At 45.0% G+C, this 27881-nt stretch overlaps 2 protein-coding genes across 6 annotated transcripts in view; one reads left to right on the top strand and one right to left on the bottom strand.

The window, feature by feature from the left end:
- The window catches only part of BLVRA (biliverdin reductase A), a 55806-nt gene that overhangs the window by 16630 nt on the left and 11295 nt on the right, over window positions 1–27881 (bottom strand). Inside the window, exons 2-5 of one of the 2 annotated variants that reach the window (XM_024746589.1) lie at window positions 25515–25547; window positions 6420–6541; window positions 3192–3311; window positions 1563–1660 (exon numbers count right to left, since the gene is read on the bottom strand). In XM_024746589.1, the coding sequence (XP_024602357.1) occupies window positions 1563–1660; window positions 3192–3311; window positions 6420–6541; window positions 25515–25526 (352 nt within the window). In that variant the 5' untranslated portion in view covers window positions 25527–25547. Of the gene's footprint in view, window positions 1–1562; window positions 1661–3191; window positions 3312–6419; window positions 6542–25514; window positions 25921–27881 lie in introns of those variants that run through there. The other variant, XM_024746588.1, reaches the window with a different exon arrangement.
- COA1 (cytochrome c oxidase assembly factor 1) overlaps window positions 21961–27881 on the top strand; it is a 141560-nt gene continuing 135639 nt past the window's right edge. For all 4 annotated transcript variants that reach the window (XR_003003461.1, XR_003003460.1, XM_024746591.1 and 1 more), the window contains exon 1: window positions 21961–22212. Coding sequence is in view for 2 of the 4 variants with exons in the window: in XM_024746591.1 (XP_024602359.1) it covers window positions 22206–22212 (7 nt within the window). In the remaining 2 variants the exon portion in view is untranslated. The remainder of the gene's footprint in view (window positions 22213–27881) is intronic.

Here is a 27881-nt window from a genome sequence, read left to right as displayed (position 1 = left end):
CCACATTCTAGTTCACTTACTCTTTTTTGGTGTCATTTAATTTGTTCCTTCATCCCTGTATTTCTTGTGAAGTGAGAAGTCTGGTTAAAATCTCAGTTACAGGATTTGTGCTACGCACATCCCACCAGACGGCTTGTGATGTCATACTTACCCATATGAGCAATCACTTGGTTAGGATGGTAACAGTAGAACTCTTCATTGTAAAAGGACATTTTTTCCTTTGCAATTAGCAAGAAATCTCTGGCATCTTGCACTCTGTCCAGGGACGTTTGTGCCATGAGAAACACTATACAAAGGTGATGGCCCCAGAGCTCCCCAACCTTTTGCTCACTTCAGTAGTCATTCATCCATCTTTTCATTCGACGAACACCTACTGAAGGCCTATCTGGGCGGTGTTTAGCTTTAGCTGCTGGGGCTACAGAGAGGAAAGATGGGCTCTGTCCTCCAGCAGCACGGCCTAGTACTAGAGAAAGGCAATCAAGAGTTTCAGTAGTGTGACCCGTCTACGCTGGTGATAAGGACAAGGTGCTTTCTTTGGTGATTTTCATTATAATTGTTCAGCATACTTTGTTCATATTTTAAAGATTTAAAATAGCAAGTGTTGAAACAGAGAGAGTTTTTGACTTAAACTTCATTTAACTAGCTCCATTAATCCCTAAAACATTCTAGTTAGTTCTAATTGCCTCCGTAGAGGGACTTGTCCAGTTACCATAAAAACAGAAAAATCTCTGGAGGGCAGCATGGCTCAGAGGAATGAATGTGGACTTCAGAGCCCAGAGAGATTGAAACCAAACCTCCATCTCCCATTTAGTGGTCATATTACTAGCTTTGTGACCTGGCACAAAAATTTTTTTTGCAAGTATAGTAGATGTACAATATTACATAAGTCACAGGTATACAATATAGAGATATGTAATTTTTAAAGGCTGTGCCCCATTTCTGGCACAATTTCTTAACTTCTCTGAGCCATGGATTCCTATACATGAGCTAGAGAAAATACCTACCTCCAAGGATTTCTAAGAGAATTAAGCAAAATAACATATGAAGTGTTTAGCAGAGTTTTCAAGTTCCTGGCATATAATAAATATGCCAGTGTTCCTCTTGAGAAACGATGAAAACTAAAGCTATGCACATAAGACAATCAATTACCCTGATCTGTGCATTTTTCCATTAGCAATACAACTATCACATGAATGAAACCAAAATGAAATACAATTATATATATTATTATATAAAATAATATATAAATATAATAATATATAATCTATAACACTAGCATAGGTGGAAGCTAATTCATACTTTTCATTAGAGTAAAAGAAGCTAAGTCTTGAACAAACGTTTGCAAATCCCCACCCATCCCTCTGCCCTGTGGGCCCGCCACACATGCCCCCTTTATGTGCCTACAGTATGGGGTGTGGGGTGGTGGTGTAGGAGCCCATGGGACCAGTAACATATCTGACATGGGGTTAAGTTTTAAAGGCATAAAGATGGTACCACAGAAATCTTAGAGGCAGGAATCCTTAGGAAGAGGGTCTGTGCTCTATGCACAGAATATACGTCACCTTTCTGCTCAGCCAGTGCCCACAGTTCCTTAGCTGCTGCCCAAGACAGTGTCATGGGATATTCCACAAGGACGTGCTTGCCAGCGTTTAGGAACTGTCTTTGGGAAAAAGGGATAAATACAGAGAAAATGCACTTCAATTAAACTTCACTTAAGTGCCCTGCATGACAGAGAACAGAATGTTATAAATGCACAAATGTCTCCATGTAAATGTGTCATGACACGGGTGAGAGTCAGGGCCAGAGGGGGAGGCGGATGAACTGCATCTCACGTGATTTTCTACTAAGTGGTAAGAGAAAGGCTTTCTAGTCATGTGTCCATCTGAACACTCACCCATTCGTCTACTCACGTATTCAACCAGCTACTATGTACCAGTTACTCTGGAGGAGAAATACAGCCATGTTAGCAGGGAAATTGCCTATTACCACGTGACAGCTACAAATAAAAACCCACAGCAGCCAGCTGTGCCTGAGGCAATCGGAAAAGATTTCACTAAGGCTCTGAACTGGGTCTTGAAGTATCAACAGGCATTTTCCAGGTGCCAGGGGATGAGGATGTTTCACTCTGAGCAGCATATGCAGGGGATTGGGTGTTTATGGGGCGTTGTCCACTGGGACGTGGTGTGAATTTCAGCATTTCAGCATGGCAGGGGAGTGGGCTACAGGGAGTGGAGGGAAAACTAGGTCCTACGAGTGGCTGGGAGCCTGATGTAAAGGATGCAGGGAGCTGTGCTCAGAAGTCTGGCTTTTATTCTCTAGATATTCTCGGAAACAAACATTGATAAGCATGGGAATTACATGATCACTTTGTTAAGGACATACCCTCTAGTGCCACAGAAGTTTAAGGGGAACCACAGAAAGGTGTTTCTGTCCACACTCAGAGTGGGCCTGATAAACAGGGGGCAGCTGACTCGGGAATGGCATGGTGGAAGCAGCTGTAGTTTGATGTAAGGACCCAGAAGGGAAGCTGAGATTCTGGGGGCGGCTGGCCCTGCCTTGTCAACTGCCAGGTCCTGAGTGTGGCTTCTCCTTCCAGGCTCAGTCCTACCAAATGCTTGGGGGGCTCTAGGCTCTGCATTCAAAGGTGGGGCGGGGGAACACTTCACATCTCCTGCTCTACGAATAATGCGATCTCCCCACTCTGATGCCACCACTATCTCCTTACTCATCTCGTGGCCAAAACTCTTCCTATTAAAGCAACTCCTAGAGACCTTCTCAGAGCTTTCATGTTGTTGAAAGGGCAAAGGACAAAATGTTGGAAACTGAAAGGACTATGGCAATTCTCCAAGGCACAGAAAAGATGGGGGCTAAGTTAAACCACCAGAAAAAGGCAGGCACCGTTCAAACCACACTCAGTAAGTTTTTTACGAAGAAATAAGATACTTTAATTGTTAATGTTTCTAATGTTTTAAGTTACGGTGTACTAAATAAATATTAGCTCTACAATATTTTTCATGTCCTTATACATTTATAACCCAGAGTGAGAGTTCAAATTCTGACAGTTTTTAAAGGTCATGGATCCAATGCAGTTCTTCCCATCAATAATTAAGACCCCTTTGCTAGATGTCAGCCTGCCCCAGGCATTTTTATCGTCCCCCACTACCGTGCAACGCAAGGATTTGAACACCCACCTGATGTAGTCCTCGTGGCTGGAGCTCTCACTGCAGATATAAGCAACCTCAACCTCTCGACTGGAAAGAGCATCTTCCAAAGAAATCTGCGGCACCCCATCAGTGCTCCCCAGCTCTCGTCTATTTGAGAGGAACAGACAAGTGGAGCTCAGAGTAGGCAGAACGTCGGCTGAGAACACATGAGCGCCATCCTTCTCCCCATCTCCCAACAACGTCCTGGTGATCGACTTTTGGAAATGAAGCAATGAACTTCCTGCCTCCCACTTCCAGGGCATTTTTCAGCGTGCAGCGAGAAACACGGCCTCTGGGGTGAAGTCGGGGACCTGGCAGCGAGTGCCGACACCACCGCTAACAGCCCACATGACATGGGAGTCTTTGCATTACTTCATCTCTAAGATAAAAAGAACTGATCTCGGGCTTCCCTGGTGGCGCAGTGGTTGAGAGTCCGCCTGCCGATGCAGGGGACGCGGGTTCGTGCCCCGGTCCGGGAAGATCCCACATGCCGCGGAGTGGCTGGGCCCGTGAGCCATGGCCGCTGAGCCTGCGCGTCCGGAGCCTGTGCTCCACAACGGGAGAGGCCACAACAGTGAGAGGCCCGTGTATCGTAATCTCATTAGACACGATCTCCAGGGTCACTGCCAACTTCAAGCACTTGGCCAAACACCAGGACTGCCTAACCTAATCCAAATCCAAGACACTTAACACCTTTAAAGGGGCAAACGGCTGTGTGATTTCAAGCTCCTTCATGGCCTGTGATGGTCAAGTGGAAGGTGGGCATCACTGCCTCATTTACAGTCGAGCTGACAAAGCCCCGAGAGGCAGGGGCTCCACGGCTAACCAGCAGCAGAGGCAGGACAGGAGCTGAGCGTCCCGGCTCCTACACGTTCAGAAGGACCCCCGCCTCAGGAGAGCTGAGAGCCCTGGCTGTCTGCACGCTGCCCCAGAGCAGAGGCTGGAGAGCAGCAGTCCTCCAAAGGCGGCTGCCACAGAGGAGATGGGGCAGCCGGCGGGAGGCTCGGGCCAGCTCACAGCTCCACCCGAGCAGCAGCCAGAGCGCCTCTGGGGAAGCGTGGCTGCGGAAGGACATGGCGGCGGGCTTCTTCCTGTGGGGACCACCGACCTACGTGACTCAGTGTGACCAATGCTCCCCGCTTGTCTCCTGTGTGCCTTCCCCGTAGGGAGTATGTGGGGAACGGACTTCCAGTGAGCTCAGTCAGCTAGAGGGAGGAAGACACATACACACCTATAACAACAACACGAGAGTAACAGGAGGAATGCCGAGCCGGGGGCACAGGTGAAAGAGTCAAGGAAGGCAAGGAACCCCAAGTTTCAGGGTTTCAGGAGAGGCTTCCCGGGGAGGTGACAGGACTTAGGTAGGTTGTGAGGAACAGGGCCCGTGAGAAGGGGACAGTGTAGTAACAGCAGGGCTGCGGTAAAGCAGGGATGGAGGGGAGCTGGCCGTCCTCCCGAGGGACCTGGGTAGGTTGGGCATTCCCGCTGCAGCAGTCGCGGCGCCAGCTGCCGAGGGCGGGGCTGCAGGGGGAGCAGAGGCCCCATTTCAGCCTGGAGCCTGTGTCGTGCAGGATCCCAGCCGCAGGCCCGGGAGCAGCAGGAAAACGGTGCCGGCTAATCGTAATGTCAAGCCTCCCATTTGTGCTGCTCCCTTAGAATCTTTCCTTAAAAATTAATTAATTTATTTATTTATTTTTGGATGCGTTGGGTCTTTGTTGCTGCCCGTGGGCTTCCTCTAGTTGCGGCGAGCAGGGGCTACTCTTTTTTGCGGTGCGCGAGCTTCTCACTGCGGTGGCTTCCTTTTGCTGCAGAGTACAGGCTCTAGGTGCGCGGGCTCAATAGTTGTGGCTTGCGGGCTTTAGAGCGCAGGCTCAGTAGTTGTGGCATGTGGGCTCAGTAGTTGTGGCACGTGGGCTCAGTAGTTGTGGCTTGCGGGCTCTAGAGCACAGGCTCAGTAGTTGTGGCTCGCGGGCTCTAGAGCACAGGCTCAGTAGTTGTGGCGCACGGCCTTAGTTGCTCCGTGGCATGTGGGATCTTCCCAGACCAGGCCTCAAACCCGTGTCCCCTGCACTGGCAGGCGGATTCTTAATCACTGTGCCACCAGGGAAGCGCTCCCTTAGAGTCTTACTGGGAGGGGAAGACTGACCAAGGGCAGAGTCCCAGCACTTCTGGGTCACCTTAGTGCCGCCACTTTAAATCCTTAAGGAAGGGCCAGGTTTCGAGAGAGGCAAATTGGAAGAAAGCAGGTCCCATGAATTAAAATTTGAAAGAACTTCTACGTGGACCGTCAGGATAGTTACTTACGCTCTGTTTAAATATTGACATTTAGTTGATTTCTCTAAAGCAGCAGGAAGCAGACACGTGCCTGACTTGTCCTCTGCGGCATCACCTGCTGACACAGGGCCTACCTCTAGTTCCCAATGACTATTGATAAATGATGTTACAGGGCGTTAGTTTGGTGAATGGTGTGTATGTGAGGAAGTGGTCGGGGTAGAGGAAGGAGCTGAGGGTGGGGCAGGGAAGAAGAAACGCACTGAAAAGTTTGGTTTTGAGTTACAGGAGATAAGTGATACTCCTTAAAAGCGGGGCTCAGAATTATCAAAGGGGAAAAGAACACATGGTGTTTAAAAGATGGGCTCTGGAGTCAGATAGACCTGCGCTGACATCTAGTTCTTAGATTTTTCCAGCTGTGTGACCTCAGGCAAATTACTTAACCTCTCTGTGGCTCAGCTTCTTTATCTGTCAAGTGGGTTGACATCTACATCAAATAGTTGGTCAGGCTTGGAAAGCCCAGGGCCCTGCACGGATGGCTGTCATGGTAACTGATGTGACAGTTACATGGTACCTGATGTATCACACCTAAAGCCTTCATTCAGGACAACCCATAAGTGTTCACTGTGCCCCTTCAGTAACCGTCAGGCCCTGTGTTCATCTTCCCTACGTCTGACGGCAGTCCCCTCTACGGAGGAGCTGAGGGTGGTCACGCTCATTATTCGGGTCCACTGGGCTGGCTCACTGTACATCCCAGCTGCAGGTCTAGTTACTCTTCAGTTCCCAGACCTGTCCCAACTTGTGGGGCTGATCCTGCATGGTTCCCTGGAATGACCCTGGAGCTGGCTTGCTCTCTCCTGGGTCTGGAGGAGCTGCGTGGCCCAAGGCCTAACCCATCTCACCGGGCTTCCCGTGAATTACAAGGCACAAAGCAAAGAAAGCCACCTGGACACGAAGCCAATCAGGTTCAGGTACGCTGAGGAAGCGTGTGGATTCCGCAAGTCCCGGATCCGCACGGAGCCAGCTCTGCCGATGCCAACCACCACCACGCCAAACTTCCTCTCGGGCTGAAACACAAGAGATCAAGGTGGGGTTTAAAAACGGTCCAGGCATCTAGCAAAGCGCAGCAAAACAAAGACATGTGGGCAGGACCAGTCAGGGTCCAGACAAGCAAGGAGCCAACCCAGAGCACACAGGAAGCCGCAGCAGGTAAGGGGGGGATGAGACGCTCCCTGAAACACGGGCTCGGAGAGGAGTCAGCTCCCCCCAGAACATTTCTGTGGGTGCTCTGACCTGTGTCGTCCACGGAAAAGGCTCTCCACTTCTACTGCCATCTCCCCCAGGATGAGAGATCTTCCTCTTTAAGCCATACCCAGTCCTAGTCTGGCACCTCTGTCCTCCCCGAATCCCTCCTCCAGTGGACGTGCGAATCTGATACAGTGGGGAGTCATTCAGAGGCCACAGCTGCTCAGTGAGATGTGGGCAGACAGGGCCCATGGGTACCAGCCACAGTCACCTTACTCAGACTCCTCACTGTGGCTTTCTGGGTTCCAACCAGTGTCACCCCACCCTACTGCGGCAGCTTACTCATTATTCAGGTACGCTGCTGGAGGCTGGATGCGTATAGTATTACAATGAAAAATCAAGTCGACTTTTTCAAGTTATACAGCAACTCACAATAATCCAAACTGATAAAAATTATCTCTACACATCCCTCAAACCCAGTTCTTCTTGGATGTCTCCAAGCATAGAAACTCCAATGTCTCCCTAGCCGCTGGCATCTAGCCCCTTTCTTTCACCTTTGTCATCTGGGTGTCACCATTTCCCACCGAGTCCACCCCTCTTCCTGCGTCCCAGGACTTGTTTGCCTCCTGCCTGACGACGTGACAAATCACCACCTGGTCTCACCCTTCCCATGTGTGGTCCCCAGGCCTGCCAGAGGAGATGCTTCAGACGAAAACTAAGTCCCCCCCACCCCGATTAAAGCCCTTCATTTTCCCAGCTGTTACAGACTGAATGATTATGTCCCCCCCAGAAGTGGGAACCCTGTCCCCCAATATAATGGTAGTAGGAGATAGGGCTTTGGGGAGGTAATTAGGATGAGATGAAGTCATGAGGGTGGAGCCTGCATGAATGGGGTTGGTGCCCTTCTAAGAGTCACGAGAGAGCATGCCTCCTCTCCCTGCTCTCCGCTCACGTGAGGACAGGCTGAGGAGTCCGTAGTCTGCAGCCCAGAAGGGTACCCCTCCCGCCAGATCTCAACCTGATCTCAGGCTTCCAGACCCCGAACTGCGAGAGAGAAATTTCTGTGGTACTTTATTACAGCAGCCCAAACTGTAAGAAAGTTTGTAGGACACCAACTAAAGGGGAAAAAAAAAAAAAAATCCAAGTCCACATTCTTTACCAAACACATAAGGCCTTTCACAACTCAGCTCCAGCCTGCTTCTCCAGCAAGGCCTTCTGGTCAACTCCCCCACTGTGTAACTTTAGGCTTCTGACCTTCCAAACAACTTCAAAGTACGCAGAACACACACGACTGTTTGCTCCCTCTAAGTCTTTGCAAATCCTGTTCCCCTTGCCTGGAACGAGCTTCTCCCCACTGTCCACAGGGTGGATGTCCACACCTTCAAAGCTTTTAAGACTTGGGCATCTTACACTCTATGAAGCTTTTCCTGATACTATCAGATTTTTTTTTTTTTGCATATAATAAAACCCACCAATTTTAGTGTACAGTTCTATGAGTTTTGACCAACATAAACTCATATACCTACCACAGTCAAGATATAGAACAAATGAACTTATTTACAAAACAGAAGTAGGGTCACAGATGTAGAAAAAAGATTTATGGTTACCAGGAGATAAGGGTGGGGAGGGATAAACTGGGAGACTGGGATTGACATATACACACTACTATATATAAAATAGATAACTAATAAGAACCTGCTGTATAGCACAGGGAGCTCTACTCAATACTCTATAATGGCCTATATGGGAAAAGAATCTAAATTAAAAAAAGAGTGGATACATGCATATGTATGACTGATTCACTGTGCTGTACACGTGAAACTAAAACAATGTAAATCAACTATACTCCAATTAAAAAAAAAAAGGGATACAGAACAGTTCTATCACCCCCTCCAAAATTACCTGTGCCCCTTTGTAGTCAACCACTGATTTGTTTACCATCCCAATAGTTTTGCCTTTTCTAGAATGTCATATAAATGAAATCGTACGATATGTAGTCTGAGTCTATCTGCTGCCTAGCACAATGCATTTTTCACCTATGTTGTTGCACGTATCAATCATTTCTTTTTATTACTGAGTACTAGTCATAATGGCTTGTTTATCCATTTCGCAGTTGAAGGACATTTCTGATGCTTCCAGTTCAAATGAGTTCATAATTCAATTACGAAGAAAGCCGCTATAGATAGTCATGTCCTACTTTTTGTGTCAGCACAGTTCTCAAACTTGGGTAAATACCTGGGTATGAGTTTGCTGTGTCACATGGCAAGTGTAGGCTTAACTTTATGAGAAACTAGCAAACTGAGTTTTTCCAAAGTGTACCTTTACACCTATACTGTTTTGCATTCTCGCCACTGATGTCTGAGAGGTCCAGCTGTTCTGCATTCTCGCCAGCACCTGGTATTATCAGGTTTTCTCCTTTTTGTTTTAGCCATTATAACAGGTGTGTTGTGGTCGCTCACTGAGGTTTCTATTTGCATTTCCCTAACGACTAGGGATGTTGAGCACTGTTTCGTGTGCTTATCTGCCGTCTATAAATCTTTGCTGGTAAAGTGTCTGTTCAAATCTTTTGCCACTTTTTATTGGGTTGTTTATTTTCTTATTATTGAGTTTTTAGAGTTCTTTATATATTTTTGATACAATTCATTTGTCAGATACGTAATTTGCAAACAACTTTTCCTAGTCTGCAGTTTGTCTTTTCATTTTCTTAAGAGTGACTTTTTAGGAGCTAAAGTTCTTAATTTTGATGAAGTCAACTTATCAAAAAAATTTTTTAATGGACCATTCTTCTGGCTACTCCAATGTCACAAACATTTTCTTCTATGTTTTCTTTTAGACATTTTATAGTTTAAGATTCACAGTTTTAGCTTACTTTAGTTTTAGTTACTTTTTTCTTTCTTTTTTGGCAGCGTTGGGTTTTTGTTGCTGCACACGGGCTTTCTCTAGTTGCGGCGAGTGGGGGCTACTCTTCGTTGCGGTGCACAGGCTTCTCACTGTGGTGGCTTCTGTTGTTGCAGAGCATGGGCTCTAGGCACGCGGGCTTCAGTAGTTGTAGCACGTGGGCTCAGCAGTCATGGCATGCAGGCCTTAGAGTGTGCGGGCTTCAGTAGTTGTGGCGCAAGGGCTCAGTAGTTGCAGTATTTGGGCTCTAGGGCATGCAGGCTTTGGTAGCTGTGGCTTGTGGGCTCTAGAGTGCAGGCTCAGTAGTTGTGGCACATGGGCTTTGTTGCTCCACAGCATATGGGATCTTCCCAGACCAGAGGTCGAACCCATGTCCCCTGCATTGGCAGGCGGATTCTTAACCACTGCGCTACCAAGGAAGTCCTTAGTTACTTTTATAGGTTATGTTCTGAATTAATTTTTTCACATGGAGTAAGGTATGAATCAGTTTCTTAAAAAAATTTTTTTAGAGCAGAGAGGCAGCTTCTAGTGTATGTATTCATTCCACAGGCTGTATCAACTATCTACAACTAGGCAGGGCTATGCCAGCCCCGTATTTAAATGTACCAGGACTTTAAACCCAGCTCATGTGCCTTCTTCTCTGCAAGCCATCAAGTTTCTTTTTTTTTTTTCGCATATGATATCCAACTGTTCCAATATGATTTATTGAGAAAGACCATCCTTTTTCTTTTGAAATGCCTTTGTACCTTTGTACAAAAGGAAACTGTCTTGATCACTATAGTTTTATGGTAAGTATGGAGTCCATTACTGTGAATCCACCAACTTTTTCTTTTCCAAAATTATAGTTCTCCTGCCTTTACATAGAAATTTTAGACTCAGTTTTTCAATTATTAAATAAATAAAATAAAATGAAATAAAATAAAAATTCCTGCCAGGATTCTGAATGGGATTATGTTGAATATATGGATCCGTTTGAGAAAAAACCCAACATTTTCACAATAATGAATCTTCTAATCCATGAATGTGGTACATATCCCCATTTATTTAGGTCTTTGATTACTTTCATTTTGTCATTTTCAGTATATGGATTTAGCACATATTTTGTGAGATTTATACTTGTTTTTTTTAATGATTTTTAGTGCTATTATAAATAGTATTTTAACTTTCCATTTCCAATTGTTCATTGTGAGTATACAGACATACAATTGATTTCTGTATACTGACTTGGCATCTTGTAACCTTGCTGAACTCACTTATTACTTCTAGCGGCTTTTGTGTAGATTCCATTAGATTTCCGCATAGACCACAGAGTCAGATGTGAACAGAGACGGTTTTACTTCTTCCTTTCCAATCCGTATGTGTTTTATTCATTTTTCTTGCCTGATTGCACTGGGTGGGACTCCAGTATGATTTTGAATAGGAGTAGCAAGAGCAGACATTCTTTTTTTTTTTTTTTTTTTTTTTTTATAAATTTACTTATCTACCTGTTTTTATTTCTGGCTGTGTTGGGTCTCCGTTGCTGTGTGCGGGCCTCTTATCGTCGTGGCTTCTCTTGTTGCAGAGAACGGGCTCCAGGTACGCGGGCCCCAGCAGCCGTGGCTGGCGGGCTTAGCAGTTGTGGCCCGCAGGCTCAGTTGCTCTGTGGCATGTGGGATCCTCCCAGGCCAGGGATCGAACCCGTGTCCCCTGCATTGGCATGCAGACTTTCAACTACTGCGCCACCAGGGAAGCCCCAAGAGCAGACATTCTTGCTCACGTTTTAATCTTAGAGGACAGCATTTGGTCTTTTCACCAAGAAGAATTGTCTTATCTGTAGAATTTTTTGTAGATACCCTTTATCAGGATGTGGATATTTCCTTTTATTCATATTTTGCTTAAATTTTTAAAACCATAAATGGTCTAATTTTGTCAAGTGCCTTTTCTATGTCTATTGAGATGATTGTGTGATTTTTTTCTTAAAGTCTGTTGATATAGTGACACCTTTCATTCCCAGGATAAACCTCACTTGATCATAATGTATTATCCTTTCTATATGTTGTTGATTCTATTTGCTAAAATCTTATTAAAAATGGTTGCATCTGTGTTCGTGAGAGTTACAGGTCTGTAATTCTCTTTTCTTGTAATGCCAAATTATTTCTAGTATTTCTGATTCTATAAAAGTATTCCCTTTTTACTGCCTGTATAAAACATTTTCTATCACTGTTAATTCTACTAAAGAACTGCTTTTTCTTTACGGTATGAATTCCAACTGATGGAATACATGCCCTTAAAATAGGTTTCCTTTATCCAATAAAATTAAGATTAGTGATAAGTTTCTTGGTTTTAGGGCTGGGCCAGTTGCTACTAGCACATTTTAGGTAAATAACATTCTTTATTAAACACTGTGAGATCATTCATTTGAAACTTTCAGAATAATTCATAGAAAATAGATAATAAATTACATACTGAATGGTCAATCTACAACTATAGAAATTTATATATGAAGCAGCAAATTTCTTATTTAAAGAAATAAGACCCACAAATACGTCTGTCTTGGGATAATATACATAATTGAAATGAATAAAATCTGGAAGACCAATATTGTAACACTATGTTCTGTTAGTCTTTTTTTTTTTTAAATCATACAATTAGTAATCCATTTGTATGTACAATATTCATATGTATGAGCTTAAAGGAAGAAAAATCTCACGATAATAAAAAGGTTTTATACTCATATATACTTTTTTTTTTTTTTTTTTTAATACTCATATATACTTTTAAATTACACTACTGTTTAAACATTTTCCTAAAGTCAAACCCTCCTTTCCAGCTGGCATGGTTTTTCAAGCCTAACTCTTGACAGGGGGCGGCCCTCTGGCATTAGTGAAGTAAAGAAGGTGGTGATAAGATCAAGCTGAAACCATTAATCCAGGTCTTTGAATTGCACTGGCTTCTTCACCTGCACCTTCCCCACTCCCACCCTTATCGCCAAGCCCATCATCCATAAAATGACCCACTTCTTCAAGTTTTAGATTGTTTACTTGTTTCCCATCATCCTTAACTTGGCACTATTTTAGGGAGCCTGCGGCTGACCTCCTCATGCCTAACAGGAAATCATCCAGCTTTCTGTACATAAAGCAGCGGCATGGCTCCCATTACCGTATAAATTGACTAAAGGAAGAAAAGAAAAACACAATGCTAAAGAGAACTGCAGCTTGTGAGGACCTGTACATCCAATTCAGCCAGCCTCAAACTGACATCTTTGTTTAGCGTTCTCATTCAGGGGTTAGCTTTCTTGGACCACTGAGTTTGGAGCCGGTGGTGATTATTCTCCAGGAACATGTGCCAATGTAGAGGCTATGAAGCAGTAGTTTGGGCTGGGCTGGTGTTCAATGTGGCCTGAGCTGAAACGGCAGCTTGACATTGTACAAAATATCACATATTACTAATGAGCATACACGTTTGCCACCATAGTACCCGCAATGGACTAAAAGCAAGATACACTGGCGGTCTTGCTGGAACAGCTTGCCCGAGAAACCGGTTGTCTACGTTTCTTTGTATTACGTGTGGAAACAGGTAACTATATGGGAATCCATCTGTGCTTGTGGAAGCGTGTGTTGTCTCAGTCTTTCTGAGGAAGAACTGGCAGCTCTAGACATGATTTCTTGACTAGATGACGGAGGGGCTGACCTTGAATCATTTAGTCCAGAATTGCTGCCGGATGCTGGCGTTTCATGGCTTTCTCTGTTGGCACTGGGTTTGGAGTACTGGGATGAGTTCACGAAACATACACAAATGATAAACCATATGACACTCATTTTGTTTTCTGATCATCTTTCGGTGGCAAATGATCAGGAAGGAGTCTGCCCAAGTAGAGCGCTCTGATCCTTTGCCAAATTTATTATCTCACAGTTGCTGAGGGTCTGGAATCTGAATGTGGCTTAACGGAGTCCTCTGCCCAGGGTCTTACTAGGCTGCAGTCAGGAGCTGGCAGGTTACGTTCCCATCCAGAGCCCAGGGTTCTCTTCCACGCTCATGTGGTTGTCAGCAGAATTCAGTTCCTTATGGTTGTGGGATGGAGAGCTCTTAGAAGCCACCTGAAGTTCCTGACAAATGCCTCTCTGTATAAGCAGTTCACATCAGAGCAGGCTGCTTCTTCAATCCAGAATTCCTCTCTGTGGAAAGGTTTTAACTACAGAGACTATTTATTTAATAGGTATAGTTGGAATATATATACATTCAGGTTGCCACTTCTTTTTCAAAGTGCTTAGGAAGTCTGAGTCTTTCAAGGAATATGCCCATTTCATCTAAATTACTCTTTCCTAGCCATAAAGGTATCCACAGTATTCTCTTATTATTCTTTAACTCTGTAGAATCTGCAGTAATGTCCTCTGTCTCATTTCTGATATTGGTAATTTGTGTCTTCTCTCTCTTTTTCCTGAGCGGCCTGGCTAGAGTTTTATCAATTCTAATGATCTCAAAAAACCCCCAAAAGACTCTCTTTAGGTTTCACCGATTTTCTTGATGGTTTTTTGTTTCCTTATTGTGTTGGTTTCTGCTCTTATCCTTATTACTTCAAATTTTCTGCTTGTTTTGGGTTTAATATGCTCTTTTTAAAAAAACTCTGAGGTTGGGAATTTAAGTTATTCATTCAAAAACTTTCTTCTTTCCAAAAACAGACATTTAGTGCTATAAATTGCCCTGTAAGTGATGGCGGTGCTTTAGCTGCACCCCACAAACTGGGAAGTGTCATGATTTCCTTTTCATTCAGTTAACGATACTGTCTAATTTCCCTTGTGATGAACTCTTTGGTCAATGGATTATTCAGAAGTATGTTATTTAGTTCCAGATGTTTAGGGATTTTACAGAAATTTTTCTACTACGGGTGTCTCATTTAATTCCAGAGAAATATCAATCAGAGAACATCCTTTAAATGATTTGAACCCTTAACTTTTTAAAAACATGTTTTATGATCCAGCATATGGTCTGTCTTGGTAAATGTTTTCAGCACACTTAAAAAGAACGTGTATTCTACCGTTGTTGGCTGGACTGTCCCGTAGGTCTGTTAGATCAAGCTGGTAGATAATGTTATTCAAGTCTTCTATATACTTACTGATTTTCTGTCTACTTGTTCTATCAATCATTGATAGGTACTAGAATCTCTGAATACAATTGTAGATTTGTGTATTTCTCTTTACAGTTCTATCACTTTCTGACTGATGTATTTCAAAGCTCCATTGTCAGGAATATAAATTTTTAGGGTGGTTATGGTGTCTTGATGAATTAACCACTTTATCATTCTGAAATGACCACTTTTATTCCTGGTAGTATTTTTTGCCCTGAAATTTATTTCGTCTGATATCATCAATCTACTCCCAGTTTCCGCTGATTTGTGTTAGCATAGTACATTTTTTCCCCAACCCCTCACTTTTAACCAATGTGTGCTTTCATATCTGAAGTGAGTTTCCTGTAGGCAGCATACTGTCAGGTCTCGCTTTTTTTTTTTTTTTTTTTGCGGTACGCAGGCCTCTCACTGTTGTGGCCTCTCCCGTTGCGGAGCACAGCCTCCGGACACGCAGGCTCAGCGGCCATGGCTCACAGGCCCAGCCGCTCCGAGGCACGTGGGATCCTCCCAGAGGGAGGCACGAACCCGCGTCCCCCGCATCGGCGGGCGAACTCTCAACCACTGCGCCACCAGGGAAGCCCCAGGTCTCGCTTTTTATTCAGTCTAACAATCTCTGCCTTTCAGTGAAGTGTTTAAACAATTTACCCTATGATTACGGATATGGTTGGGTTCCAATCTATTGTCTTGTTGTCTTCTATCTGTCCAATCTGTGCTTCTTTCCCTCTTCTTCTGACTTCTTTTCAGATGAATAAAGTATTGCCAATGATTCCATTTAATCTCACCCGGTGGCTAGTAGCTGTATCGATTTTAGTGGTTTATTAAGGCCTTTATATGATACATATTTTACTTAGCACAGCCTGCCTTAAGGTAACATCGTACCATTTCACACATGAGAACCTTCCAACAGGTTACTTCCACCTCCTTTCTCCCAGACTTTGTACTACTGTTGTTCCACAACTTACTCATAACCCCCTCAAGGTACCAGTCAGGTTACTCATAAACCCCTCAAGGTACCAGTCAGGATTCAGTCTGGAAAAGAGAAACCATTCAATGTGTTCTAAGCACAGAGTTTTAACACGGGGAATTAGAGGCTTATATCAGCGGTCCCCAACCTTTTTGGCACCAGGGACTGGTTTCATGGAAGACAATTTTTCCATGGACAGTGGGTGGGAGTGGTTCAGGCAGTAATGCAAGTGATGGGGAGTGATGGGGAGCGATGGAGAGTGATGGGGGAGCGATGGGGAGTGATGGGGGAGTGATGGGGGAGTGATGGGGAAGCGATGGGGGAGTGATAAGGAAGTGATGGGGAAGTGATGGGGAGTGATGGGGAAGTGATGGGAAGTGATAGGGAGCAATGGGGAGTGACAGGGGAGTGATGGGGAGCAATGGGGAGTGATGGGGGAGTGATGGGGAGTGATGGGGAGCGACAGGGGAGCGATGGGGAGCAATGGGGAGCGATGGGGAAGTGATGGGGAGCGATGGGGAGCAGCAGATGAAGCTTCACTCACTCGTCCGCCCACCACTCACCTCCTGTTGTGTGGCCCGGTTCCTAACAGGCCGTGGACCAGTACTGGTCTGCGGCCCTGGCGTTGGGGGCCCCTGGGTTACATGACCATTGCCACCACTGGGGAGCTAAAGCCAGAGAAGCCATCACTGACCATCTCCCTGCCGTACTGAAGCAAGTCATTCTCAAGAGCTTGCCTGGACGCCAAGACCTCGGGGAAAGCATCTGTGGCCTTTTTCAGCCCGCAGCTGGGAAGAAGCAACTGTGCTCTCTCAATAACAGTCTCTCTTTCTTCAGCCTTCCAAATCTCCCAAGTCTGCTTCTAACTGGCCAACGTCACACATGAAATGGACCAGTGGGCAATGCAGTTCTAGGCTTGTCTTCCTTGAGTCAGGGAGAGTGTGGGAAGGAGAGGCCACAATGCCCAACTGACAACAGGCAATTTAGTCCTGTTAGTACCTTCTGGGTTACAAGTTTACCCTTTTAATTCTAATTGTTGACAGTCTCATATACGAAAAGCAGAAAGACGGTCTTTGGAGAAATCTGTACTGTAACAGCCAAAACACACACGCCTGATCAAATATTTGTTTCTTCTTTCACCCCAAAAAGGAAACAAGGAATCTCCTTATGAGGCTGAACGTATACAGTATTCCTAAGATTAACTACTAAATTACTACATTCCAGAAAACAACCAGGAACATAAGTTTCTATTAGCTTTAAAAGAGCCATGAGGTTAAGAAACAGCTTCATTATCTGTAAGAAGCCGAGTTACTTTTTCTATTTTAGTAATTAACGATACACACAAACTTGTGTACAGAACCTGGCTGGCATGGTGTCAGATTGAAAGTGCTTCTGAGTTTGGTTTACACAACATTCCTTTGCAAAACTGACACAGAGGGACAAGATATGGGTGAAAATGCTGACATATTAACAGTTGAGTTCCTCTGTGGGAAAGAACTTTGTTTTTGAGAAAAATGACTTTGCTAGAGAGACCATTTTACCTGCACCTGCTCATCTGACATGAGGCTTCTTCAAGGCATGTTCTGAAAGGAAACTGCAGATCAAAGAGGTGAGGGCTTCTGGTTTCCCACTGCACATGGAAGGAGCTTGGAAGTTGCCACTCCATCCTGATAATGGGTAAACAGCTAAACAGACTGAAAAACTAACTAAAACTAAGTCTTCCAGGATCCGTAAGAGAGGTGAGGACACAAGGCAAACCACTGCCCCCAAGACTGGAGAGACAGAGGGACTAATGAAGAGAATAACTTAGCAGAGCAGAGGTTCAAGAGTAGAAACGACCACAGGAACCAGACGCCAGAACCAGTAGGAAAGCCTGAACTGTAACGGATGAGTTGCTGGGGGCTCAGTGTGGACACCTTGGAGACCTAAAACCTCCAGGGGGACCCAGTCACGGGGAGACCCTCTCATTTTTGTGAGATTTACCTCCAAGAGCTTGACCAGGTTCCCACAGTCAATACTGGAGATGTTTCCCCCTGTGCTTCCAGCAGGAGTGGGGAAAAAGCACCACTCTGAAATATACCAGAGCGTGCCGTTCTTCCTAATGAGGCCTGCCCTCACAGGAAACTAGCTAACCAGACCCTAACGTGCTGGGGAATTATCAGAGCCTAACTGACTGCAGGGAAGGGAAAAACAGTTGACCCTTGAACAACATGCATTTGAACAGTGCAGGTCCACTTACACATGGATTTTTTTTAAAAGTAAATATCACAGTTGCGGCTGGTTGAATCTGTGGATGCAGAGCTGTGTATATGGAGGGCCGACGGTAAGTTACAGGCAGATTTTCAACTGCACAGAGGGTCAGCATCTCTAACCCCGGTGTTGTGTAAGGGTCCACTGTACAAAACTCCAGACTACTCTAGAATTCCATTTGGGAGAAGGGAAACACCCAACTCTAGCCCACTCTAGCCACACTGTCCCACCTAAGAGGGGAAGAAGAAAAGCAACAACTGAGAAATACTTGTGTGGTTCGCAGTCCAGAGGCACAGGCTCACTATGAGACTGAGACCTGATCATGGAGGCAGAGAATGCTTCCCCTCCCCCTATATCTCACCACCACATGGCTGAAGGCCCATTTACAGCAGCTCCTTTTACATGATACATCATGCCTGGCGATCAAGAAAAAAATGACAAGCCGTAGCAAAAGACAAAAAACACAATTTGAAGAGACAGAGCAGCATCGGAACCAGACATAACAGGAGTGTTGGATTTACCAGACTGGGAACCTAAAACAACTACGATTACTATGCTAAGGGTCTAATGGATAAAGCAGACAACATACAAGAACGGATGGGCAATGTAAGCAGAGAGATGCAAATTCTAAGACAGAACGAAGAAGAAATGCTAGAGATCGAACACAATGTAACAGAAACAAAGAATGCCTTTTATGGGCTTATTAGTAGAGTAGACATGGCTGAGGAAAGAATCTCTGAAATTGAGGATATCTCAATAGTAACCCCCTAAACTGAAGAGCAAAGAGAACAGAGACTGAAGCGAATATCCAAGGACTGTGGGACAACTACAAATGGTGTAACATATATGTAATGGGAACACCAGAAAGAGAAGAGAGAAAGGAACACAAGAAATACTTGAAACAGTAATGACTAAGAATTTCCCCAAATTAATGTCAGACACCAAACCACAGGTCCAGGAAGTTCAGAGAACACCAAACAGGATAAATACCCCCCCCCCACCCCTGCAAAATGATGTTAGGCATATCATTTTCAAATTACAGAGAAGCAAAGATAAAGAAAAAAATCCTGAAAGAAGCCAGAGAGACGGGACTTCCCTGGTGGTCCAGTGTTGAAGACTCCGTGCTCCCACTGCACGGGGCGCAAATTTGATTAGGGAACTAGAATCCTATATGCCGTGTGACGCAGCCAAAAAAAAAAGAAGATAACAAAAGCCAGAGGGAATCAACCTTACCTACAGAAGAACAAAGAAAAGAATTACATCCAACTTCTCCTCAAAAACCATGCAAGCAAGAGGAGAGTGGAGTGAAATATTTAAAGTGTTGAGAGAAAAAAAACTACCAACCTAGAATTCTGTACCCTGTGAAATTATCCTTCCAGAGTGAAGAAGAAATAAAGACTTTCTCAGACAAACAAAAATTTGAGGGAGTTTGTTGCCAGTAGACCTATCTTGCAAGAAATGTTAAAATGATTTCTTTAGAGAGGAAGAAAAATAATACAGGTCAGAAACTCAGGTCTACCTAAAGAAAGGAAGAAGGATTAAGTGAAGGTAAAATAAAAACTTTATTTTTCTTATTCTTAATTGATCTAAATAACAATAAAATAATAACAGCAACAAAGTATTCAATTATTTACGCTTATGTATATACTTTATGTATGTATTTATATGCTTATGTATGCTTATACGTAAGTGAAATGAGTAACAGCAGTGATACATAGGACAAGAAGAAGGAATGGAATTATTATGTTATTTTACAGTACTCACACTATCTGTAAAGTGGTATAGTTATTATTTGAAAGTGGACTTGGATTAGTTGTAAATGTATATTGCAAGCCCTAGAGCAACCAATAAAAAAAGGAAGTATAACGAATATGCTAAGAAAAAAGAGAAAATGGAATCATATAACACGCTCAATTTAAATCACAAAAGGCAGAAAAAGAGTGGAAGAGAAAAATAGGACCAAAGAACAAAGGCAATGAATAGAAAACAGTAACAAATATTAATCCACCTACATCAATAATCACTTTGAATGTTAATGGTCTAAATGCATCAGTTAAAAGATAAAGATTGTCAGAGTGGATTAAAAAACAAGACTTAACTATATGTTGTCTACAAGAAGTCCACTTTAGATATAAAGACACATATAGATTAAAAGTAAATGGATGGGGGCTTCCCTGGTGGCGCAGTGGTTGAGAGTCTGCCTGCCAATGCAGGGGACACAGGTTCATGCCCCCGTCCGGGAAGATCCCACATGCCGCGGAGCGGCTAGGCCTGTGAGCCATGGCCGCTGAGCCTGCGCGTCCGGAGCCTGTGCTCCGCAGCGGGAGAGGCCACAACAGTGAGAGGCCCGCGTACCGCAAAACAAAACAAAAACACATGCACTGCCAACTCAGGAAAAAAAAATTATTCTGAGGTGAGGAGAGTAGAAGAAAATGTAAAATCACTGTAGAACTTCAAGGTGGGAGGTTTGAGGGCAGGTGCTGGGTTTCCACTCCAGGAGGGGGTATGAAGATTTCAAATAGTCAGGAAGCACAACCTAATGTTTTTCACTTGTTTACAAGGATCAGTAAGTTTGATAACACACTGGCTGGCCTGGGAAGACAGGCATATTCATATGTTGCCAGAGGGAGAGAAAAACAGGCAAACTTTGTGGAGAGCAACTTGGAAATGTTTATCACACAAATATTCTTTGCTCAGAGAAATCCATTTCTAAAGCATATATGCAAGTAAAATGACCCAGGTTTATTGCAGCCTTGCTTGTAACAGCAAAAGACTGAAAATAATGTATATGTTGTTAATAGCAGACTGGTTATATAATTATGGTATGCTACACAGCTATAAAAAAGAACAAGGAAGTTCTTTATGTATTGGAAGGGACTGATCTCCAAGATATATTGTTGGCTGAGAAAAGCAAAATACAGACCAGTGTAAGATGTGTGCTCTAGTTTGTGTAAAAAAAAAAACAAGGGGGGGAGGCAGCTGAAGGGAAAAAATACTTGTATATGTTTAGAATCTCTGAAAGGATAGCCAAGAAACCAGTAGCACTGGTTGCCTGGGAGCATAACAGAGTAGCTGGGAGAGAAGAGGTCTTCCCAGAGTAAATCTTTTTTTTTTTTCTAAATTCTTTAAAATTTTGAATCATGTGAATGCATGTTATCCAAGATGCAAACACATAAAATAAATATAAAAATCCGAGGGGTGCTCTGAGCGGATGAGTGCTCTACAGTTTGCACAGCCTTGGGCTTACCCGCTGCTCCTGTCCTAGGCTCTGGCTACAGAGCTGGGCGGCTTCTGCCGCCTGGTCTTCAGTGCGCTCTGTCCCTGCCCGTGGCCTGTCCACTGCCCCCAAATCAGCCGGCTGCTCATATCCCCAGGGCCGCATCTGCTTCCTCCACTCAGCCTTCTAGCCCAACTGTAAGCTGGTTTTCACTACCACACCTCTCTGTCGTATCACAGGGCATCTCAGATCTCCTCACTGCCAAGTTCCAGGGCCTTCCCTCAGCGGCATTCTCCTGGACCTCAACTCGTAGTTGACACTTAAGGGGACCTTCTTTAAATTCGCTCCTTCCCTGTCTTCCCTCGTCTCACGGCGAGGTTTCCTTCTCACACTTCATCCTGCGCCCTAGCGTTGCACATTCCCCAGTGCTCAAGCCTGTCCCTCTGTTCTTCTCTTTTCCCCATGTTCCCAGAGTGGGGGAGGGGTGTCTCACACTCTTAAGGTTTCCAGGACCACCGTTAGGCTGAAGTCTCCCACATCATGCGCTACGAGCCATCCTCTCCTCCAAGCTCCAGTCCCAGGAAGAAATGCAAACCGGGCATTTCCACCTGGCCGTCCCGCCCTGACCTGGTTCTGTGCTAGATTCCAACCACCCACCCCACCTGACTGGCTGTGCTCTGAACTTCCGGGCAAAGGCCAGTGGCTCTGCAAATTCTGTCAGGCACCCAGCTTGACATGCTGGAAAAATCCTGGGAGTCATTCCTGCACTGGACAAATCCCCTGAGACCAAAGGGCTGATTACGGCTGAGACCCCGCTCCTCCCTCCCTCCCCAGCCAGCCTCAAGTCTCTGCAAGTTCTCCTTCCTCTACATTTCTACTGATCCACCCAAGCTCTGGAATGAATCACAAGATGACTCAACAGTCTCCGAATCGTCCCATCATTCAGTCAACTGCCATTCAGTGAGGACACACGGTGTTGGAGGCATCATGCCAGCTGCTATGGGGATGCGAAGATGAACAGGGCACACAGACGGTTCTGCTCCAAGTCAAAGGATGGAAGGTAACAAAAGAAGGGTGATGGAAATTCACATGAGGGAGGGATCACTTCCAGAGAGAGAGCTCTGAGAAGTTTTACTGGAGCAGCGAGGACCACGTCAGGCTGCCCTGGGATGAGACAGGAGAGGGTAGTGAGAAGGGTGACCACCACCACTAGAAGGTGGTCACAGGGTGTTTCAGGCAGAATAGTTAGAGGGGGACCCAAGGTCTGGGAATATTTTTAAAAGGTTGAGAGAGAAAAGGCACCAAAGGGGCTTCCCTGGTGGCGCAGTGGTTGAGAGTCCGCCTGCCGATGCAGGGGACACGGGTTCGTAAAAAAAAAAAAAAAAAAAAAAAAAAAAAAGCACCAAAGAAGGAAAGGTCAAAATTATAGAACAGAAGGGGTGGCTGATGATTGATAGAAATCTTACCAGGGCAGGCTCTATGAGCTTAACGTTAATGCTAAGTTTTTACTCTTTTTTCTCACAACTTCCAAGAACATGAGAAGTAGAGTGAGTTACAGGGCCTTCGGATAAGGCGGCAGAGGCCCCAGAAAATGGTTAACAGAGGCCAGCCCTGGGGTGGAGGAGGCTGGGGGGATGGGGTACCTGGGAGACTCACTTTTGACTGTTTAACGTCTTGTGTATAGCTTTTGAGTTTTGTACTAGGTCTGTGTATAAACTTTTTTAAAGCTATTTTTTTTGTTTTACACATATCTACATTCTTTTTTTTATAGTCTTTTCCATTATGGTTTACCACAGGGTATTGACGAGTTCCTTGTGCTACAGTAGGAACTTGTTGTTTATGTTTATCCATTCCAGATATAATAGTTTGCATCTGCTCATCCCACACTCCCAGTCCAGCCCTCCCTCACCACCCCTCCCCCTTGGCAACCACAAGTCTGTTCTCTATGTCTGTGAGTCTGTTTCTGTTCTGTAGATAGGTTCCTCTGTGCCATATTTTGGATTCCACATGTAAGTGATATCATATGCTATTGGTCTTTCTCTTTCTGACTTACTTCACTTAGTATGATAATCTCTAGTTGTATCCATGTTGCTGCAAATGGCATTATTTCATTCTTTTTTATGGCCGAGTAGTATTCCATTGTATATATGCACCACATCTTCTTTACCCATTCCTCTGTCAATGGACATTTAGGTTGTTTACTGTGAATAGTGCTATGAACATAGGGGTGCACGTACCTTTTTGAATTATATCAGAAAACTACTATTAAAGATGAGTTTCTGAAGGGAATGAGAAAAATAGGATTACGGTAGCTCGACAAGACCTCATGTGTTGCTTTGTTCTGAAGAAAGTAAAAACTAAAGCAGTTGGAAATATTGATGGGAAAGATCGAGTAGAAATGAGCCCAACAGGGCAGCTGGTCAAGGAGGTAATCAGGGAGGTGGTACAAGGTCTGAACAGGTGGCAGAGCCTGCAATTCAGAGTGTGGACATTTCAGTAAAGAAAGGCTGTCGAGGCCATCAAGCCCTCAGCCACTGCAGCTGCCCCCGAGGTACATCCTCAGGGGACTCAGGATGGGAGAGAGCAGGCCACTGCTCTTAGGCACCCTAGATAGCTAAGGTGCCTATCAAAGGAGTGATTTCAGTAAGCCTAGACTCTTGCATCTTCCCATACATAGAAAAGTGATAAATTCACTAACTTGAGATGTCTGTTTTCCTTTAACAGTAATCTTTTGATGTTCCAATTGCCTGGGGTTTTTTTGGGGGGCAAAAACCCCCTATATATCCTGGCTTGTCCCTTACCTCTTTGGAGCAGTCCCTCAGAGTTTCCTGAGAGGCTATATCCCGGGCTTAAGTCCTCCGTAAGTCAGCAGAATAAAACATAATTCTCAGCTTTTAGGTGTGCGTGTTTTTTCAGTGAATACGCTTTCACCAGAAATGTCTGGGACGGGATGCAATGGGTCCTTTCCCAGTGTCCACTCGCCTTCCTTCTTCCCAGATCCAGCCCCGGGGTAGAGGGGGAAGCTGCACCAGGTGGGACAGATTAGTCTAAGCCAGTTGGCAAAATCCTGGCTCCTCTGACACAGTAATTAGTCCAGGAATGGGCATGTGACCTGGTTCTGGCCAGCAAGACCTAAGCAGGAGTTTGGTGGAGGCTTCAGGAAAGAAGGTTCCCACTTTTCTGGGAGAGCTGCAGAAAGCCATCTTTCTCCCGCTCAGAGTGAATGAGGAAGCATGTAGTCCCAGCCCGGGCTGGCGGCCATCCTAGAACCCTGAGGGGCACTACCTCGAGGATGAAGCCAACACTTGGATGAGAGTAGAGAGATGCAAAGATCCCGGACATCCTTGATAAGATGTGGCTGAGCCACTGGATCAACCTACCCTGAAGCCTGCCCTGCATCTGGACTTCCAGGATAAAAACCACATTAAACTGTGTTTTCCTGTACTTGCAGCCTGGAGCTCTGTCACTGACAAGCATCCCTTCCACTATGAAAAAAGGAACAAGCCAAACAGGAAGTCCGAAATTGAGAGAGGTGATGGCTGATGGTTCCAGTTTTTCTCCGTAAAGTAAAAGGTGACCCCCGTACTAAGAGTGAGGAGGGAGCTGGGAAGAGTGAGGAAGACCAGACCTGGTTGTTTCGGGCAAAGGGAAAGAGAGCTGCCTGGGGCTACGGAGGGGGCCCGGTGGGTGTGCTGAGCACCCAGATGAGGTTTTTAAGACCTCTGCCAGCCGCAAACAGCATGAAGCTGTGCCACTCACCCAAGACCACCATCCTGTGGGGACAGCCTCTGGGCTGGCCACGGGCATCAAGGGGACAAGCGGAAAAGGAGTTGGAGATGAGAGCACAATAGCAGTTGAAGAGATGGACCCCACGATCTACGCTGGACCTGGAAGGGAGTGAGAGCAGGAGGGGCTGATTGGTCAGGAAAAATCAGAGGGACAAAGAGACTAGGCATCTCGTTGGATCGAAGAACAGGTTCAGTGGAAGTGAGACGACAGGGAGACGATGCAGAGAAAGGTTCTTGTAAGCAGAGTTAAGTGTCCCCAGAATAACACAAGGGCCCAGCAGCCCCCAGGGCCCAGCCCACTCTACCCCTAACCCATAAGTGTTGTTTCAGGATTAACTGAAGTAGATAAATCTTAATCTAACTGAAGCTGGACTGACACAGATAAGAACTCAGAGGGGCCTAATTCTTCCCATATCACCGGGAGCCATGTATGGTGGCAGGAAGGAGGGGACATGTTTTCAAGTTTGTGCTGATGTTTCCGAAAACTCTGGAGGAAAGGAGGCACTCTGTGAAGGAGAAATGAGGGACACTGCAGAAAAAAGCATCCTTAAACGGGTCCTTTTAGAGGACTCACCTCTGCGTTCATCTTGGTCCCTTTCTGCAGGAGCTGTGAAGACAAAAGCAGAGGTTCAGGACCTTGGTGGCACCTCCCCAAACTCCCTGCCGACACTCTCCCTGGCCACCCCCCTTCTCCCCCCACTTCCTGTCCCATTGGCCCCATCTTCCCCAAATGCCTTCACCACCTTGTACCCTCCAGTGAGGACACCCAGGCCGGTGTCTGATCTGACACCGGCAGGTGGTCGCTGGCCTCCCTGGGGACATCACACCAGTAATGTTTCTCTAAAGAACACTGCCAATCCCCAAGGGCCCCCTCTTATACTAGAAGGGATGCTTCTGTATACTTAAAAGAATGATGCAGGGCTTCCCTGGTGGCTCAGTGGTTAAGAATCCACCTGCCAACGCAGGACACACGGGTTCGAGCCCTGGTCCGGGAAGATCCCACATGCCGTGGAACAACTAAGCCCGTGTGCCACAACTACTGAAGCCCGAGTGCCTAGAGCCCGTGCTCCGCAACAAGAGAAGCCACCGCAATGAGAAGCTCCCGCACTGCAACGAAGAGGAGCCCCCGCTCGCCACGACTAGAGAAAACCCGGGTGCAGCAGCGAAGACCCAACACAGCCAAAAATAAATAAATAAACAAATTTATTTAAAAAGAGAAAAAAAGAAAGAGGCACGGGAAGAGCCATAGACAACGTGTAACAAATGGGTCTGGCCGTGTCCTAATAAAACTTAAAAAAAAAAAAGAATGTTAGTGTTATGTGTCCCTTACATGTGGGGTGGGGAAGTCAGATAACGAAATATGAGGAAGATGGTAACAACTGTGAGACGACTTGTGTCAGCTTCTTTATCTACATGAACCCTAATCCTTGAAACCTTGGCAAAAAGGCTAATATTAACTCCATTTTACAGATGAGGAATCTGAAGTTCAGGGTGGGTTAAAGCACTTGGCCTTACAGTCACGGTGTTGTGGCCCTGTGCTGTAACTTCCAGCTTCCCGGCTATGGAGCCAAACCCAGACTGCCCCAGAGACCTTTCCAGGGCTGTCTTACACACACCCGGAGAGCCTTTATGATAAATAAAAGACCTGGGGTTTGGTCTGGCTTCAGTCACAGACCAACCAAGTGACCACAGCCAAACAGGTTCTCCATGTGTAGGCTGAATGGCTGGACCTCATCTCTAAGGTCTCTTCCAGCTCTAAAATGCTCTCTGATTCCCAGAAAAGGAAAATCTGGTGACTCTTAAAACAGTGCTCAACCTCAGTTGTGAAATGACTTTACTTAGATGGCCTGTCACTCTGACAGAGATCAAAACATTTACCACATGTTGGTCAAATATCTCTGATTTTTTTTGGCCTTGCCACACAGCTTAGTCCCCCAACCAGGGAATGAACCCAGGCCCTGGCAGTGAAAGCTCAGAGTCCTAACCACTGGACTACCAGGGAACTCCTACCTATTACTGGGGAACTATAGGTAGGTATCATCTCTACAGACGGCAGTTTAGCAACATCTATTAAAATTCCAAATGTGGGCAAGCAATTCCACTGCTTCCCATTTTTCTTTTTTAATTAAAAATTTGTTTTTCAAGATTTAACCTTTTAATTGCAGTACAGTTAATTTACAATGCTGTGTTAGTTTCAGGTGTAAAGCAAAGTGATTTAGTTATATATACACATATACATACATATTATATATATATTATACATATATGTGATATATATATATATATATAAAACAGCCAAGCCATGAAGCAACCTAAACATTCATCAACAGATGAATGGATGAAGAAGATGTGGTACATATATATACAATGGAATATTACTCAGCCATAAAAAAGAAAGAAATAATGCCATTTGCAGCAACATGGATGGACCTAGAGATCATACTAAGTGAAGTAACTCAGAGAGAGAGAGACAAATATCATAAGATATCACACTTATATGTGGAATCTAAAATATGATATAAATGAACTAATTTACAAAACAGAAATAGACTCACGGACACAGAAAACAAACTTATGGTTACCAAAGGGGAAATGGGTGGGGAGGGATAAATGAGGAGTTTGGGATCAACAGATACACACTCCTATATGTAAAATAGATAACCAAGGACCTCCTGTAGAACACAGGGAACTCTTTTTATTTTTAATTTTATTTTTTTTAATTTTTTAACATCTTTATTGGGGTATAATTGCTTTACAATGGTGTGTTAGTTTCTGCTTTATAACAAAGTGAATCAGTTATACATATACATATGTTCCCATATCTCTTCCCTCTTGAGTCTCCCTCCCTCCCACCCTCCCTATCCCACTCCTCCAGGTGGTCACAAAGCACCGAGCTGATATCCCTGTGCTATGCGGCTGCTTCCCACTAGCTATCTACCTT

The sequence above is a fragment of the Neophocaena asiaeorientalis genome, unplaced genomic scaffold (genome assembly GCF_003031525.2).
Source record: "Neophocaena asiaeorientalis asiaeorientalis breed wild unplaced genomic scaffold, Neophocaena_asiaeorientalis_V1.1 scaffold68, whole genome shotgun sequence".
Taxonomy (NCBI): domain Eukaryota; kingdom Metazoa; phylum Chordata; class Mammalia; order Artiodactyla; family Phocoenidae; genus Neophocaena; species Neophocaena asiaeorientalis.
This window is presented reverse-complemented; position numbering and strand designations above follow the sequence as displayed.